Consider the following 13360-nt stretch of genomic DNA (forward strand, 5'->3'; position numbering starts at 1 on the left):
AGCTTAGACAGGGATAAAAAAAAAAATAAGCTGTGTATAGGAGCGTCAACACAGATGTAGGAAAAGATTTTTGACTGCTGTAGTGAAATAAGTCCCCTGTTCAATGGAGAGGGGAGGAGGGACAAGGGATGAAGCACAAGCAAGCAGGGAAAGTAGAGAAAAAAAATATAGTCCCCGTTTAGCGTCCAGGCATATCAGATCACTAAACGGTGTTTGATTCTACGTTAGAGACACTGAAGAGAAAAAAATAATTGATATGATATGTATGTGTAGTACAGCTAAGAAATAAAACATTAGGAGCAGAGACATACGTCTAATATTAAGAAACTCCAGTTATCTATGCAAAAGAGCCGTTGAGCTCCACCACTTTCAAAGTCGCAGAGAGCTCGGTCTACTGAAGCTTATTATCTCAACTGTCAGTCACTGTATTTTCTTTTTCTTTACAGAGGACAGGTCAATAGTAAAATCATTTAGAATTTTGAGTAGTGTGTAAAATGTAAATATTAGAAAATGATGCAATGATATAAAAAAAAAACACTATATAACTGAAAATAAAAATAGGAGAATATTTTCTTTGCTACTAATGTTCTAGTATTTATCCATACTACACAACCAATTCATTATATCATTTTTTTTTGCTTCAGTGTCTCTTTAAGACCTTGCACATAATGGGGTTCAGTCCAGTTTTTAGGTTTTTTTTATATATGTCTACGAGGCTTTACTTTGTACCTCAACTGAAAATAAACTACTTCTGATATCTAGAAAAATAAATCATTTTACATACATGTAGTACATATAAATCAAACCCAAGAAAAACAATGAGGCTTATTTATCAGTCTAAAAACATGGTTCCTATAAAGGTTAACCTGTAATCAAACCAGTGTTGGAGCTTAAAAATATTTAAACATTAACTGATCATTAACTGATCTTATGTCAGACGTTTCTAATAAAAAAAAAAAAAAATTCCTTTTTTGCAGTAAACATAATAAAACAAAATACTAAACAACAATAAACTTTCCATCAAGATTATAAAATTATATTAAAGCAGATACACCACCCAAAATGACTTCAAGGTTTAAAATAAAACATGCCACTTAAGTAAACCTCTATTTACTTGCCACAAGCTCATTCACCGGCTGTTTTGCTGCTAAATTACAGAGCATATGGTGCCTCTGCTGCTGCAGAGGATTCTGGGTAGTGACACGTCTTGCCCATTTGCCTTTTAGCACACGGTATAGATGTCTTAAACATATGCCTGATGTATTAACACTCCCTTTCAAAAAGTAATAGAGGAGGCGTGTGCCAACATTCCCTGGCACAGCAACTTGGCTTGCCATCATCTGTATGACCATTCTTTCCTGGCTCCTGGCTGGTGTGAAGCTATATTTTCTTATGTTAAATAGAACTGTATAGGTTTTAAAACATACTATCTATATAACCAGTTTAACTCTAAAAATCCCTAAAAATTTGATTAAAGGCTTCTTGTATATATTCAATATTATTACAATTCCTTTAAAAACTCAACAGCTATGTATACAGAATCACTAATTTATGATTTTTCAATGCATAATCAGGGCCGGATCTAGCTACAATGTGGACTTGGGGCAAAAGTAACTTGGGGGCCTCCATGCCACCCCCTTCCAACCAAATCACCCCCAGGGCCCCTGAGACCCCCCTTCCAACCAAATCACCCCCAGGGCCCGAGACTCCCCTTCCAACCAAATCACCCCCAGGGCCCATGAGACCCCCCTTCCAACCAAATCACCCCCAGGGCCCATGAGACCCCCCTTCCAACCAAATCACCCCTAGGGCCCCTGAGACTCCCCTTCCAACCAAATCACCCCAGGGCCCCTGAGACTCCCCTTCCAACCAAATCACCCCAGGGCCCCTGAGACTCCCCTTCCAACCAAATCACCCCCGGGCCCCTGAGACCCCCCCTTCCAACCAAATCACCCCCAGGGTTCCTAAGCTGGCTGCCAGGCCCGATCCCATCCCCCCCCCCCCAATCACACAATATTATTAGGAGTCAATCATATATCCCCTAAGAAGCATTTTTGGGGACCACCTCCTTTTCTTATACAGAGTAAACACACAGCATCTCCGCTCTCATGGGTCACCATAGCTGGAGGGGAGGAGGGGGCACTTTGGGGCCCGCCCACAGGCTCTGGGGCAATTGCCCCCTTTGCCTATATAGAAGTGCTGGCCCTGTGCATAATACTTATATAAGTTGTGCTCAGAGTCCATTATCAGAGCGCTCACTGTTCCCCGATCCCAATAGCACCTTTTCCACTGGCGTATTTGTTTTTTGGCAAATCACAAACACTCTGCATGCTGCATTTTGTCGTCCGTTAGCGATTGGTCTATAATTAATTTTTCAATACCCGCCAAAGACCGCCGCTAAAAAACGTGCTCGTTTTAAATGGAGAAAATCATGGTCACATTGCAGCTCTTTTGCGATGCGGATCGCGATTTTAGGTGGAAAAGAGAGCTTATGTTATACTTTTTCTTTTGTTCAGATGGACATTTTTTTATTATCCTGCAGGTGGCAGTAATGAGCTCAGTGGGACACCAGATTATTAGCAATGACTAATTAGAGCAAATAATCCAGGTACAACAGCTCCGAGCAATTACCTTAGGATATGGAATATGTACAGTCTGTGGATACTGCTGTGAATCTTCCCCATAGAAAGAATATTCAATTATTGGCACCTCAGTATCATTAAATTCGACAAAGGTCAAGCGTTTTGCATTCGGCGACCACCATAAAGCATAATTCGTGCCAAACATTTCCTCTGGAAAGAAAAACAGAAAAGGCATTATTAGGATTCTATCAATTATCTGTTGTAGTCTTTAGCTGCCAGATACTTGTAGTCAAGCAGTGGGGTGTGAGATACATGAAAAGGTATTAGGAGTAGCAGTAGAGTATTGTACCGTGTTAGCCATCAATAAAGCAAGATGTTTACCATCAGGATGAAACCATTTATTGGCTAACTTAAAAGAATAAGAGTAAGCAAGCTTTCGACTGTATAGCCTTCGTCAGACTTATACCTGGTTTGCTTACAAGTTGATGGAACAGACAGCTATATACATGAAATATCAACGGGGATACATGACATGAAAGGTATTCGCAACAGGACTACAAACTCTGAAACCGCCAATGACTAGAATGAGCAGATAATATAGTTTTGTATCACCAAAAATTTTGCAAAAACGTCATGAAAATGAGAACATACGTGAAAATTTTGAGCATGAGAAAACTAATTTTCACCAAATGCATTCAAGCCAATAGGCATGAAAAAAACATTTTTAGAGAATTAATATTTTGCAAAAGTTCCAAATTTTTTGTGAAAATTTTAAGTCATGCCAAAATGAAAATTTCCATGTGAAAAGATCTTAAATGAGTAGCCGTTATAGAGGTGAGAATTTTATAATTTAAAAATTAAGACGAACAACGGAACCGGTAGTGCTTAGCATTATGGGGCTCTTTTCCCCAGTTTGGAAAGTACCAGAATTTTAGCTGCTAAAAATTGTGGGGCTAGTGGCGGCTAGTGGGGCATTTAGGAATAGAATTTAAGCAAGCCAAGAGCCAAGAGGGAACCAGTGTATTTTGAATTTTTTTTTTTAACGAGGGTAGAGAGGCTATCTGGTCCTGGGGCTCCTCTTATCCTTTTGTACTGGCCTGAGTGCAACCTTAAATTTACACTTTTATACTTTAATTTAAAATGATACCTTCATACACCCAGTCTGGGATTGCATTTAGGATCTTGTTTTCCTCTCCGTTGCTGGTGATTTGGACACTCGGCTCCTCTGGAGAATTCCTTATGTAAAGGTTGTATTGCCATACATATGCCTAGGGTGGTAAAAAGTACAAGGATCATACATAGCTCCTGGATGGCTACAGGACTATCACGTTATACTAAATAAAAGTAGGCAAGTTCTGTACACTCACCAAGAACTTTATTAGGACCCCCCCATAAAAATAGCCTCACTTGAGCATGCTGCAACCCGTAGCATCCAAGAGTTCATCAATAAGATTGTACACAAAGATGGTCTTTTGAGAGAAAGTTTGAGGCAGCAGCAGAAACTTTGGGTTGACCAAGAAGAGGAAATGCCATAGCAAGACAAGACCCGGCATGGGATAGATCAACAGAGTTGGTGGATATTGGAAAATCCTACCTTTGAATGATCATGACATTTTTAGGGGCCTTGGGGCACCTTTACACATGGTGGATTTTTAGCAGAGTTTAATCTAGCATGTTTGCGTAGCTTAAAGAGGAACGTTAACCCAGGTTTGAACTTTATCCCGATCATAAGCTGATACCCCCTTTTCCCTGAGAAATCTTTACCTTTTCTTGAATAGATCGGGGGGTTTGTATGGCTGATATTGTGGTGACCCCACCCCCCATAGTGTGATGTCATGACCATGGTCCTGACAGTTTCCGGTCTGTGAAACTTGTTGCATAGTGTGAAATAACAGCTGTTTCCAACTGCCAAGCAAGCAGTAACGCACTCAGTACATATGTAGATCTATAAAAAATAAAAATAAAAAAACGATCTTTAGGCCTATCATAATGTTAGTTAGTGTGGTTATAGATAATGACAGTTGTTGCACTGCTGTCTAGTTCTTTTCATGTCTGCCAGTAGTAAAGAGAACGTGAGGGGGGCTAATTGTGGCTCAAACAGCATGAACAAATTGCATGGCAAATCTCAATCATTTCTTGATCGGTCTTCTATTTTTTAGCTTCTCATTTGGCATTGTATTGATTTTCCCCTTTTCGCTAAAGTTCCTTTATAAGAACCAGAATTGACTGAGCATGAAACTCAGAAATGGTCCCTACTCTACCTATGCCAGTCAGACGCATACTCTAAAATCTAAGTTGGGAACCGTGAAATGGTTAACAAGCCAAGTACAAAATACTCTGCTATGGTCAGGGATCTTACAGAGGGGGCAGTGACACCTTTGAGGGCAGCAGAACTACAGAGAAGGAACGTATAGACTGCCAGGGACTGGAAGATTTCCCTCAGCTCAGAAGAGAAGAGAAATAAAGCTCTGAGTTGAGCCCATTGTTTGGTGAACTTACCAGCTTATTACCTACAGGAGACCATGTAATATACTGGATATTGGTAGGTAACTCATTTGCAGTAACCAGCGTCCTAGGAAATAAACACATTGTGGGTGGTGAGCAAAGGTTTCGTGATTGGCTAAAGGTAGAATAGGTTGTTTAGACGATCTATGAAACTGACGTAAATTCCATAATTTCTGAAAGTTAATGGGGTGTTATGCATGTAATCACAGCAATCAACACTTTACAGCTACTTGTGCAAGATTTTATGATACAGGAAATTATCTATTACTCTGGTCAGTTTTAATGGAAAACTTTATCATAAAAAGAGATAAAAGGTGTGTATCTAACAAGGGATAAAAACAATCAAATAAAAACTAACATCTCCAAACAAGTCTATAAAAGCCACTTTCTTTCAGTTGTCAAGAAGCCATTATTCCAGTCAGCTAACACAACCTGCAAGCTGCCTTTATATGGAAACAGAGCTCTGTGGAAAGCTGAGACCAAAGCTTAGCTAAGCTTTACCTTGCCATGTTCTACATACCTCATTTAGATGAGGTCACCAGTGCATAGTGTCAGCTCCAGGCCCGGATTTACATCCCAGGAGCCTATAGGCACAGATGTCCGGGCACCCAAGACTTCACCCTCCATGAACCTACAAACACCCGCTAAAATGCACCGCAAGTGTGCTGGCTGGCCCAGCTGTTACTTCTTCCTTACTTACCTTGCCCTTCATAGGTAGCTACAGGTGTCCCTTAGCATTAGATGGCCAGAGATACCTACCCTCAGTATTAAGTTGAATAGGAAAGGAGGGAGAAAGACACTTGAGGAGCAGAGTGAGATGCCTTTCTATCATCAGGCACCTGTAGGCACGTGCCTACAATGCCTTATGGTAACTCTGGCCCTGGTCAGCTCACTTTGCGGACTAGAGCTGCAGAATCTGATGTATCGGTTCCATATGAGCTGCCCAGGGGTATTCCAGTAGCCCCTGCAACCGCTGGGGGACCTGGGGGCTGTGGCGGCCCACTCCTCCTCCCTCTCCTTACTCACGTGCTCTTTCAACCACTGTTATAGCTCTTCATTGCTGCTGTGATGGTAATGACTTGATCACCTCTATATTGGATATAATTAGAGGGAATAATTAACAAACTGTTCCCTTCCTCAACTGTTCCCTTCCTGGTAGGGATATTTGGTTTAGATTGGGCAACAGTGCAGGAGGTTTAGTGTTATGGGATAAGAAATTACAAATTGCCCAGCAAGATCATGGTGAACCAGAACTCCTAGAAGTGTGTAAGAGGCTGAAAGATCAAAAAGCCTACTTACTACTACTTTGGCATAAGATATGGAGATGTTGGATTTAGGATTAGTCAAGGTAAAAAAAAAAAAAAAAAAAAAGTGGAGCCTTTTGCTCCAGAATAGAACAATAATTTGCGAGAATCACTACATGGTCTCTTTAAGACCACGTCCACATCTCTTCACTGCCATGAAAGAGGCTGTTCATCCCTGAATAACCCCCCAACTCCCGTTATGTGTATTCATGCTTCTCCCACCCACTCCTCCTATGAATTCACTTTCAAGCCATGGAGGACAGAGGTACTGGAACAGAAGATGTGCAGCATGTGATTGAAACATTAAACATGGTGGGGGCACAAGACAAACCAGATGGAAGAGGGCATGAGCAGCCAGAGGAGGGGTAAGAGAGATAGCCAGCAAGGAAAGCACAGTAAGGTTAGCCCTGCTCAGCATTACTGGAGAATTAATTGCTTGAGCACAGTTTCAAAGGATAGGCCATTCTGGCATTGATTTCACCTACAACCAACATGAAATGCGATATATCTATAAGCACAGGTTGCTTATGCTTTGGGTCTTTGAAACTTGCCTGTATATGAATGCTCTTCAATTGCCCATCTAATACATTGATCTACTAATACATTTTCATTGTACAATTATTACTCATGGAATTAAAGATCTTACCCAGTCTGAACATTTAGAATTCTATAAGAAGCAGTGTTCGAGTATCTCCATAACTAAAAAAAGAAGGAGGGGAAAATGGTCACTGCACTGGTACACACACACACACGTACACACACGTACACACACACACACACACACACACTAAACTGAATGGATATAGCTTAGAATAATACTAATTAGGGGTCCCACAGCCTCCAAAATGATGCAGTGTAGCACTGCCAAACTGGAGGTCATGCATTCAGAACATATGCTAATGCCTCTGCTTCAAGCTTTCCCCAGTTAGAACTTCAAATTATGACAAACGAGGCAATCTTATTCTTTAGCCGTTATCCAATCAGCATGACTTGTGACTAAAATAGTGATGTAGCGGTACGACGCAATCAGCGGCGGTAGTTATTAATTAACCCAGCGGAAAAATGTCGCCTCCTGACGATTAAAATGGTCCGGGTACATCGAGCCGCAATGGGCCAAAACGCAGCGTCAGATGTGAAAGGTAAAATGAAAGTCTATGGACTTTCATTTTACCTTAACGCAAAGTTTTGACTTTATGTTAAAATCACAAAAACGGCCTCAGATGTGAAAGAGCCCTAAGCACACTAATGTATTTACCATTACTGACATTCTCATTTGCAGCTATTTACCCTGTGGTAAGTGACACTCTTCACAAAGGAAATTGCAAGAAAAGCACAGGTCTGAAAGTCCTGGCCACAACAGTTAACAAGGAAAGGGACAGGGGGAAATACTGGGCTGCAGGAAGGGGGATTGAATAATTGCTGCATTAGGGGGCCTGTAGGAGTTATTGGCTGTAATTAAGGGACAGGAGGGGTTCATGGCTGCAATATTTTATGCAGTCATTAACCCCGTGCTGCATAAAATATTGCAGTCATTAACCCCTCCTGGCCCTTAATTACAGCCAATAACCCCTCCTCTGGTCTCAAAGTGCAGCTGTTAATTCTTCCTGGTCCCCAAGTACAGCCACTAACTTTGCTGGGTAGACTTATACTTGAGTCAAATAAAAAAAAATCCAGCTCAAGGAGGGTCAAATATTGGAGTGAACTTATACACGAGGATGACTTACAGTCCCATGTAATAAATTAACACATAACTGAAATGTGTGAAGTGGTAGATCATGAAGACACAAACGGACACCTTTAGGCACCTTTCACAAATAAAATAAAAACCATAGTAAGTGCCTAAAGGTGTCCGTTTGTGTCTTCATGATCTACCACTTCACACATTTCAGTTACGTGTTAATTTATTACATCGGTTAACCCCTGATAGAAAACTAATATTGTAAATTGCTGCTGGTTTACCTTTTCATAGCTGTACTGCAACAGTGCATAATTCTGAGTCGCAGACAAATCATAATAGGATGCATTATTGTTATTCTGAGAAGAGAAGAACAAAGAACAACTTTAATGGCACAAAGTAATTTAACTAAAATTTACAATCCCGAACCGATATCTGTCTCGTCACATTGAAAAAAAAAGACAAAAACGAAAACATAGAAAAACACCTCCTGGTGATGTCACTTCTGGTTTACAAACAAATAGTTTCAAGGGGGGAAATTTAAGGCAGCAGAAGGGAAGAGGGGGTCCAGAGTGGTGTACACCAATTGCAGTGTGAACACGCCCCAAGGGTTGTGGTCAGTAGCAGTGGTGTATCTACCAGGGGGAAGCATCCACAGCCAACAGGGGTCAGATTTATTCCATCCTTCCCTTGCTAGGGCTTACACATAAGACAGCTGGCCTTTTATCCTTCTTCCCTACTTTTCAGAGAAACACTGCAGTGTTGCTGGCTTGAAATATATTGTAGCACCAGTTCTAATCCATCCTTAGCTGCTGCCACCTATTCTCTACCTCCTGGTCTTGAGTCTTCCTGTGGGTTGTGTGACCTCATAAAAAATGCAGAAGCAAAGGCAGCTGCATGAGAGAACAATACATTGGACCTGACCCTGAAGGAGATAAGAAGCCAACACCAACACTATGCTTCTCTGCAATGTGGGGATTGTGAGAAGGATAGGCAGCTACTGGGGGAGCTCAGGAGATAGGCCTTGAAGATGACACAGGGGTTGGGCTTTTCTCCCCACCAGGCATCACATTCATAAGTGGGAGGGGTTAGGGAGTCCAGTAAAACGAGAATGGGAACCATATTATAATTTCACTGGGAGAATCCATGATCTGTAGTTTTGCCTTAAAGTGGGTCCGAGGTGAACTTTTACTCATTGCATAATTGTGTTCATTTCCTATTGTTTATAGGGCATTCCTCAAGCCAAATACTTTGTTTTTGTTTTAATACTCTAATTCCCTATAAACGAAATAAACCACACCCACAGGTTTTCAGAGAGCCTTGGCAGTAGCAAGGGCTCATGGGAGCTCAGTCTGGGCAGGAGAAGGAGGTGGTGTTACTAGCCATTGATTTCAGAGGCAGAGGGGAGGAGGGAGGAGGAAGGGAGATTAGGTTTTTTTGCTCAAGATACGGATAAGCCTGCCTCTGTGTAATGTTTACAAGCAACATGGCTGCTGTCATTGTATCACAGGAAGAAATAATAATTTTCTATTAAAACGGTTTGCAGCTAGATTTGCTCCATTTACTTGTTATAGTTGTTTTTCATCTAGGATCCGCTTTAAGTTTAGTTCTTAAAATTAGAAGTGAGCTAGGTTTGATGGTATACTTAGCTATAGATCTTAGGATGAATTTTAATCATGCATTCCCTTTAATACTCTGTTGGAGGGGAGGAGGGGGTGGAGAAAGGTTGCATACTATGGTGGAGTTGGTAATAATCTGTCTTGAGGTTGCTGCATCCACATCAAAGATGAGCACGTTGTTCTCTCTTGTCCGGTGCAGATAGTCCTTATCTGGAAAAGAAAAAAAGGACTTAACTGGTCTATAGATTCCCATAGCTTTACCTTTGTTGATCTAAAAACACATATAATATTTTAGAGCTAGGCTCCCTCCCTCAGGTCTTCACCACACATCTCGTCTGCTTTAAAGAGGAATTATCAGCCTCAAAATCAAATTCCATTTACCCACTGCTCTATGTTTAATATGCAGCCTGCAACCTTACACTGCATTGCAAGCACTCCAATCTATTCAGAAAGGTTTCTGCTGTAAAAAATTTTATCTCAGTCAGCATGGCTCTATTCTTGCCATTGCCAACGAGAAGGAAGCTTGTCATCACCCCTCCCGCATTTCTGGGCCTCACTGATTGGTTGAGGGCAATTCAGTGAGCTGCTGAAATCTGATCTATTCTGTGCTCACGTGTGTTTACAAAGCAAGCTAGCTATGACAGTGCAGTTTCTAGAAGAACAAAAAAAGTAAGGGAAGAAATCACATTAGTATTGGCTTCAGTCAGAGGGAACCAAGATGGCAAATGCCATGAACAGAATTCTCTTTATTTACTATAGAAAATTTACTGAAATCAAAATGTGGACAGTACAATACATCTGTTATGTAAGTAGAACAAGTAGTTAACTACTTATATATGTATTTAATTTTGCCTGGGATAGTAGGGCTCTCCCTGCTGCTTTAAGCCAAGGACACAAATGAAATAAATGCTGCCTTAAAGTGGCCTTTTATTACAAGTATAACTGATTAATTATATTCTGCAATATCCATCTGAAAAATGCTGCAGACATCCCCTTTGCCGTGGTATACTCTGACACCAGTGCATAGCTTTAGAAAGAACAGGTCACAAAACCTTGCCCCTCCCTCAAAATGCGCTTCTGCTTACATACACCCTTGGGCTGAGGGTAGAAGCCTAAGCTGACTTTACCTCCTGTCACCCACCCTGGAATGTCCACAAAGTGGGAAGTACAAAAAGTACTACCCACTAGGACACTACCCCACCAGGCTTGGGGTAGTAATAAAGAACACAGGTGTATTGGTATTTGTTAAGGTCTCTTTATATCAATTTCTTTATCACTACCATAGTAAAAACAACTCGTAATTTGGAATATGCAAAAAGTTACTTGGATGGTATTTAAAGCAGACCTGAACTCAGAACTTCCTCTCTGCTCTAAAAGATAAGCAACAGCATAACAACCTTTAGGTCGTATTCACAGTGACACGTTGTGGACCTGCGTTATAAAGTCTTCTAATGCAGCTTACCGCACTGCAATGATATGGGCCGTTCACAGTGTGACGTTATCGTTGCGTTGAAAATTTTGCGATGTGGTAACTCACTGCTTACAGTGCGTTACCTCTAAGCGCAGACATGTCGCGACTTTCTTCCGTCCTGTGCAAGAGTTAAGGTCTACTTTAAGTAAATGTGGACTACTTAATTTGTATGGGTGGTGGGGGATCGGAGTTACAATAAAACCTTGTACACAGTCCATACACTTTCATTTCAAAGTCTAAAGCTAAAATAATTGTTCAGACAGAGTCTAGCACATATAGGGCTTGATTCACTAAGACAAATAGCATGCCTTATCAAAGTTAACACGCCTTATCCGAGTAGCATGGCGAACTTATGCCTGCTAATTGACAATCAGTAGAGCTCCACTCATCCTGCCCTGAGCCCCTTCGTAGCGTTCGTAGCGTTCTGATAAGGCATGCTATTTGTCTTAGTGAATCAAGCCCATAGTACGATTTCCCAGGTAGTAAAGTCAAACCTAATCATGGATATACTGCCCTGGAACACTACTGTATTTAGCACCTGGGTCATTTCAAAGGTCCCTCCATGTAAGCCTAATCTGAAGATCTTTACATACATTTTGGGCAAAAGACATGTCTGCCCCTCCCATCTAGAGCCATGTCCTCACCATGAATCCAGTTATGCATAAAATGTTTCAGAGACATTTCAGGGACATGGTGGCCCCAATGCTAAAACCTTACGAACACTTGGAGACAAGAAATAGATTAAATTCGGAGGCTGGAACTAGAGTTTCATACAATATAAAAGATCCTTTTAGGAGATACATTAAATGCATGCATTATAAGGGTCTTTACACCAGACCTGAATGAATGGGGATGTTTCTTTGGTAATTGGCAGCACTTGATGTTGGGGAGGGAGAGGTGGAGGGGCCCCCAAAGCCTCTGGGCCCCCTTGCAATGGCAGGAGTCGCAGGGGTGATTGCTACCCCTATGTAAGAAGGGATTTTGCTCTCAAAGAGGGACGGTTGGAAGTTATGTGATCTCTGTTGAGTTCTCAGGTCTCTTAAGGGCACAAGGTTGGTAACTATAAGAACTGTGGTGGGGACTGGAGTGGACACTGCTGAAGTTCAACAAGTGACCCTGCCAGTCAAGATCCATCATATTTCAGTGGGCTGATCATGTGAAGTACGAGTCAGCAACAACCAGTACCTGTGAGCCACCGCAGCCCGTATGATCTTGTTCGCAGCTGATCTCCAAAATAGTCATCCAATGTGTAGGTCCTGCGAGGATCTGTGTCTTCTTTATCATCTGGACAATGAAAAACAATGAAGGCTTCAGTTTTAAAGATGTAATGAATATAAAATGTAAGTTATTAATTTATAAAGCGCCAATATATTCCGTGGCGGTGTACAAAGTAAGAAACACACACCGAGTACATAACTCAGACAATGGTATACACCATTCTTATAGATAACAAAGAGGGACACATAACCCTTCCACACCCCTAATCACGCCCCTACCACACCCCTTGTCATGCATCCCATAAAGATTTCATAACAAAAATGTTTTATAATTCAAACCACACATGTCGTTTTTATCCTGGTTCATTATCCTTTATATTAACATTTTAAACTAACAATTTAAAGGATGGAAATAAAGTTTACAGTCACACATTTTTCAGTACAAAAATACATATAATTTACAAAGATCTGCATCTGTACATCAGCCCTGAAAGAAGGAAGAAAGAGGGACAGAGGGATTGGGTTCCCACAGAGGGACAGTTGGGAGCTATGCTATCAAATTGAATAAAATCAGTTATAAAAATGCATAGTTTGGTTCTTTTTCAGAGGTGTGATCCTCAGTTATAATAGGAGCGTGTTGGAGGCAAACCTGTCTCTTTCACTTATTCAGCTATTATGTTAAAGTTTATCCCTAGGTGGGCGGTTATAAAATAAGTGTGTGTTCTCTCCCTTCAGACATTATTGACACATCACAATTGTCATCAGTCTCTACTAATTCTGCCTGTCCAGAATCTCCCTACCACATATTATTCTACGTCTGTAATTAGTACCCTGCCTGTCCTGTAATTAGGACTAAAGTTCTATTTAGGTAGTTGTGTTGTGCAAGATATGCAAGGAGAAAGGCAAACAGGTGCGCAAGGATTATTTAAAGATTATAAAAGTGTAGGCTTTGACATTTTGGTAGCCCTATAGTATTTCGTGTAATAT

The 13360-nt window shown here is 41.1% G+C and overlaps 1 protein-coding gene across 1 annotated transcript in view; it reads right to left on the reverse strand.

Moving 5' to 3' along the window:
* DPP4 (dipeptidyl peptidase 4) overlaps positions 1-13360 on the reverse strand; it is a 128878-nt gene that overhangs the window by 63307 nt on the left and 52211 nt on the right. The window contains exons 3-9 of the mRNA XM_068247061.1: positions 12342-12440; positions 9801-9895; positions 8351-8425; positions 7038-7090; positions 5082-5154; positions 3730-3850; positions 2632-2792 (exon numbers count right to left, since the gene is read on the reverse strand). Coding sequence (XP_068103162.1) covers positions 2632-2792; positions 3730-3850; positions 5082-5154; positions 7038-7090; positions 8351-8425; positions 9801-9895; positions 12342-12440 — 677 coding nt within the window. The remainder of the gene's footprint in view (positions 1-2631; positions 2793-3729; positions 3851-5081; positions 5155-7037; positions 7091-8350; positions 8426-9800; positions 9896-12341; positions 12441-13360) is intronic.

This window comes from Hyperolius riggenbachi, chromosome 7 (assembly GCF_040937935.1).
Source record: "Hyperolius riggenbachi isolate aHypRig1 chromosome 7, aHypRig1.pri, whole genome shotgun sequence".
In the NCBI taxonomy this organism is placed as follows: Eukaryota; Metazoa; Chordata; class Amphibia; order Anura; family Hyperoliidae; genus Hyperolius; species Hyperolius riggenbachi.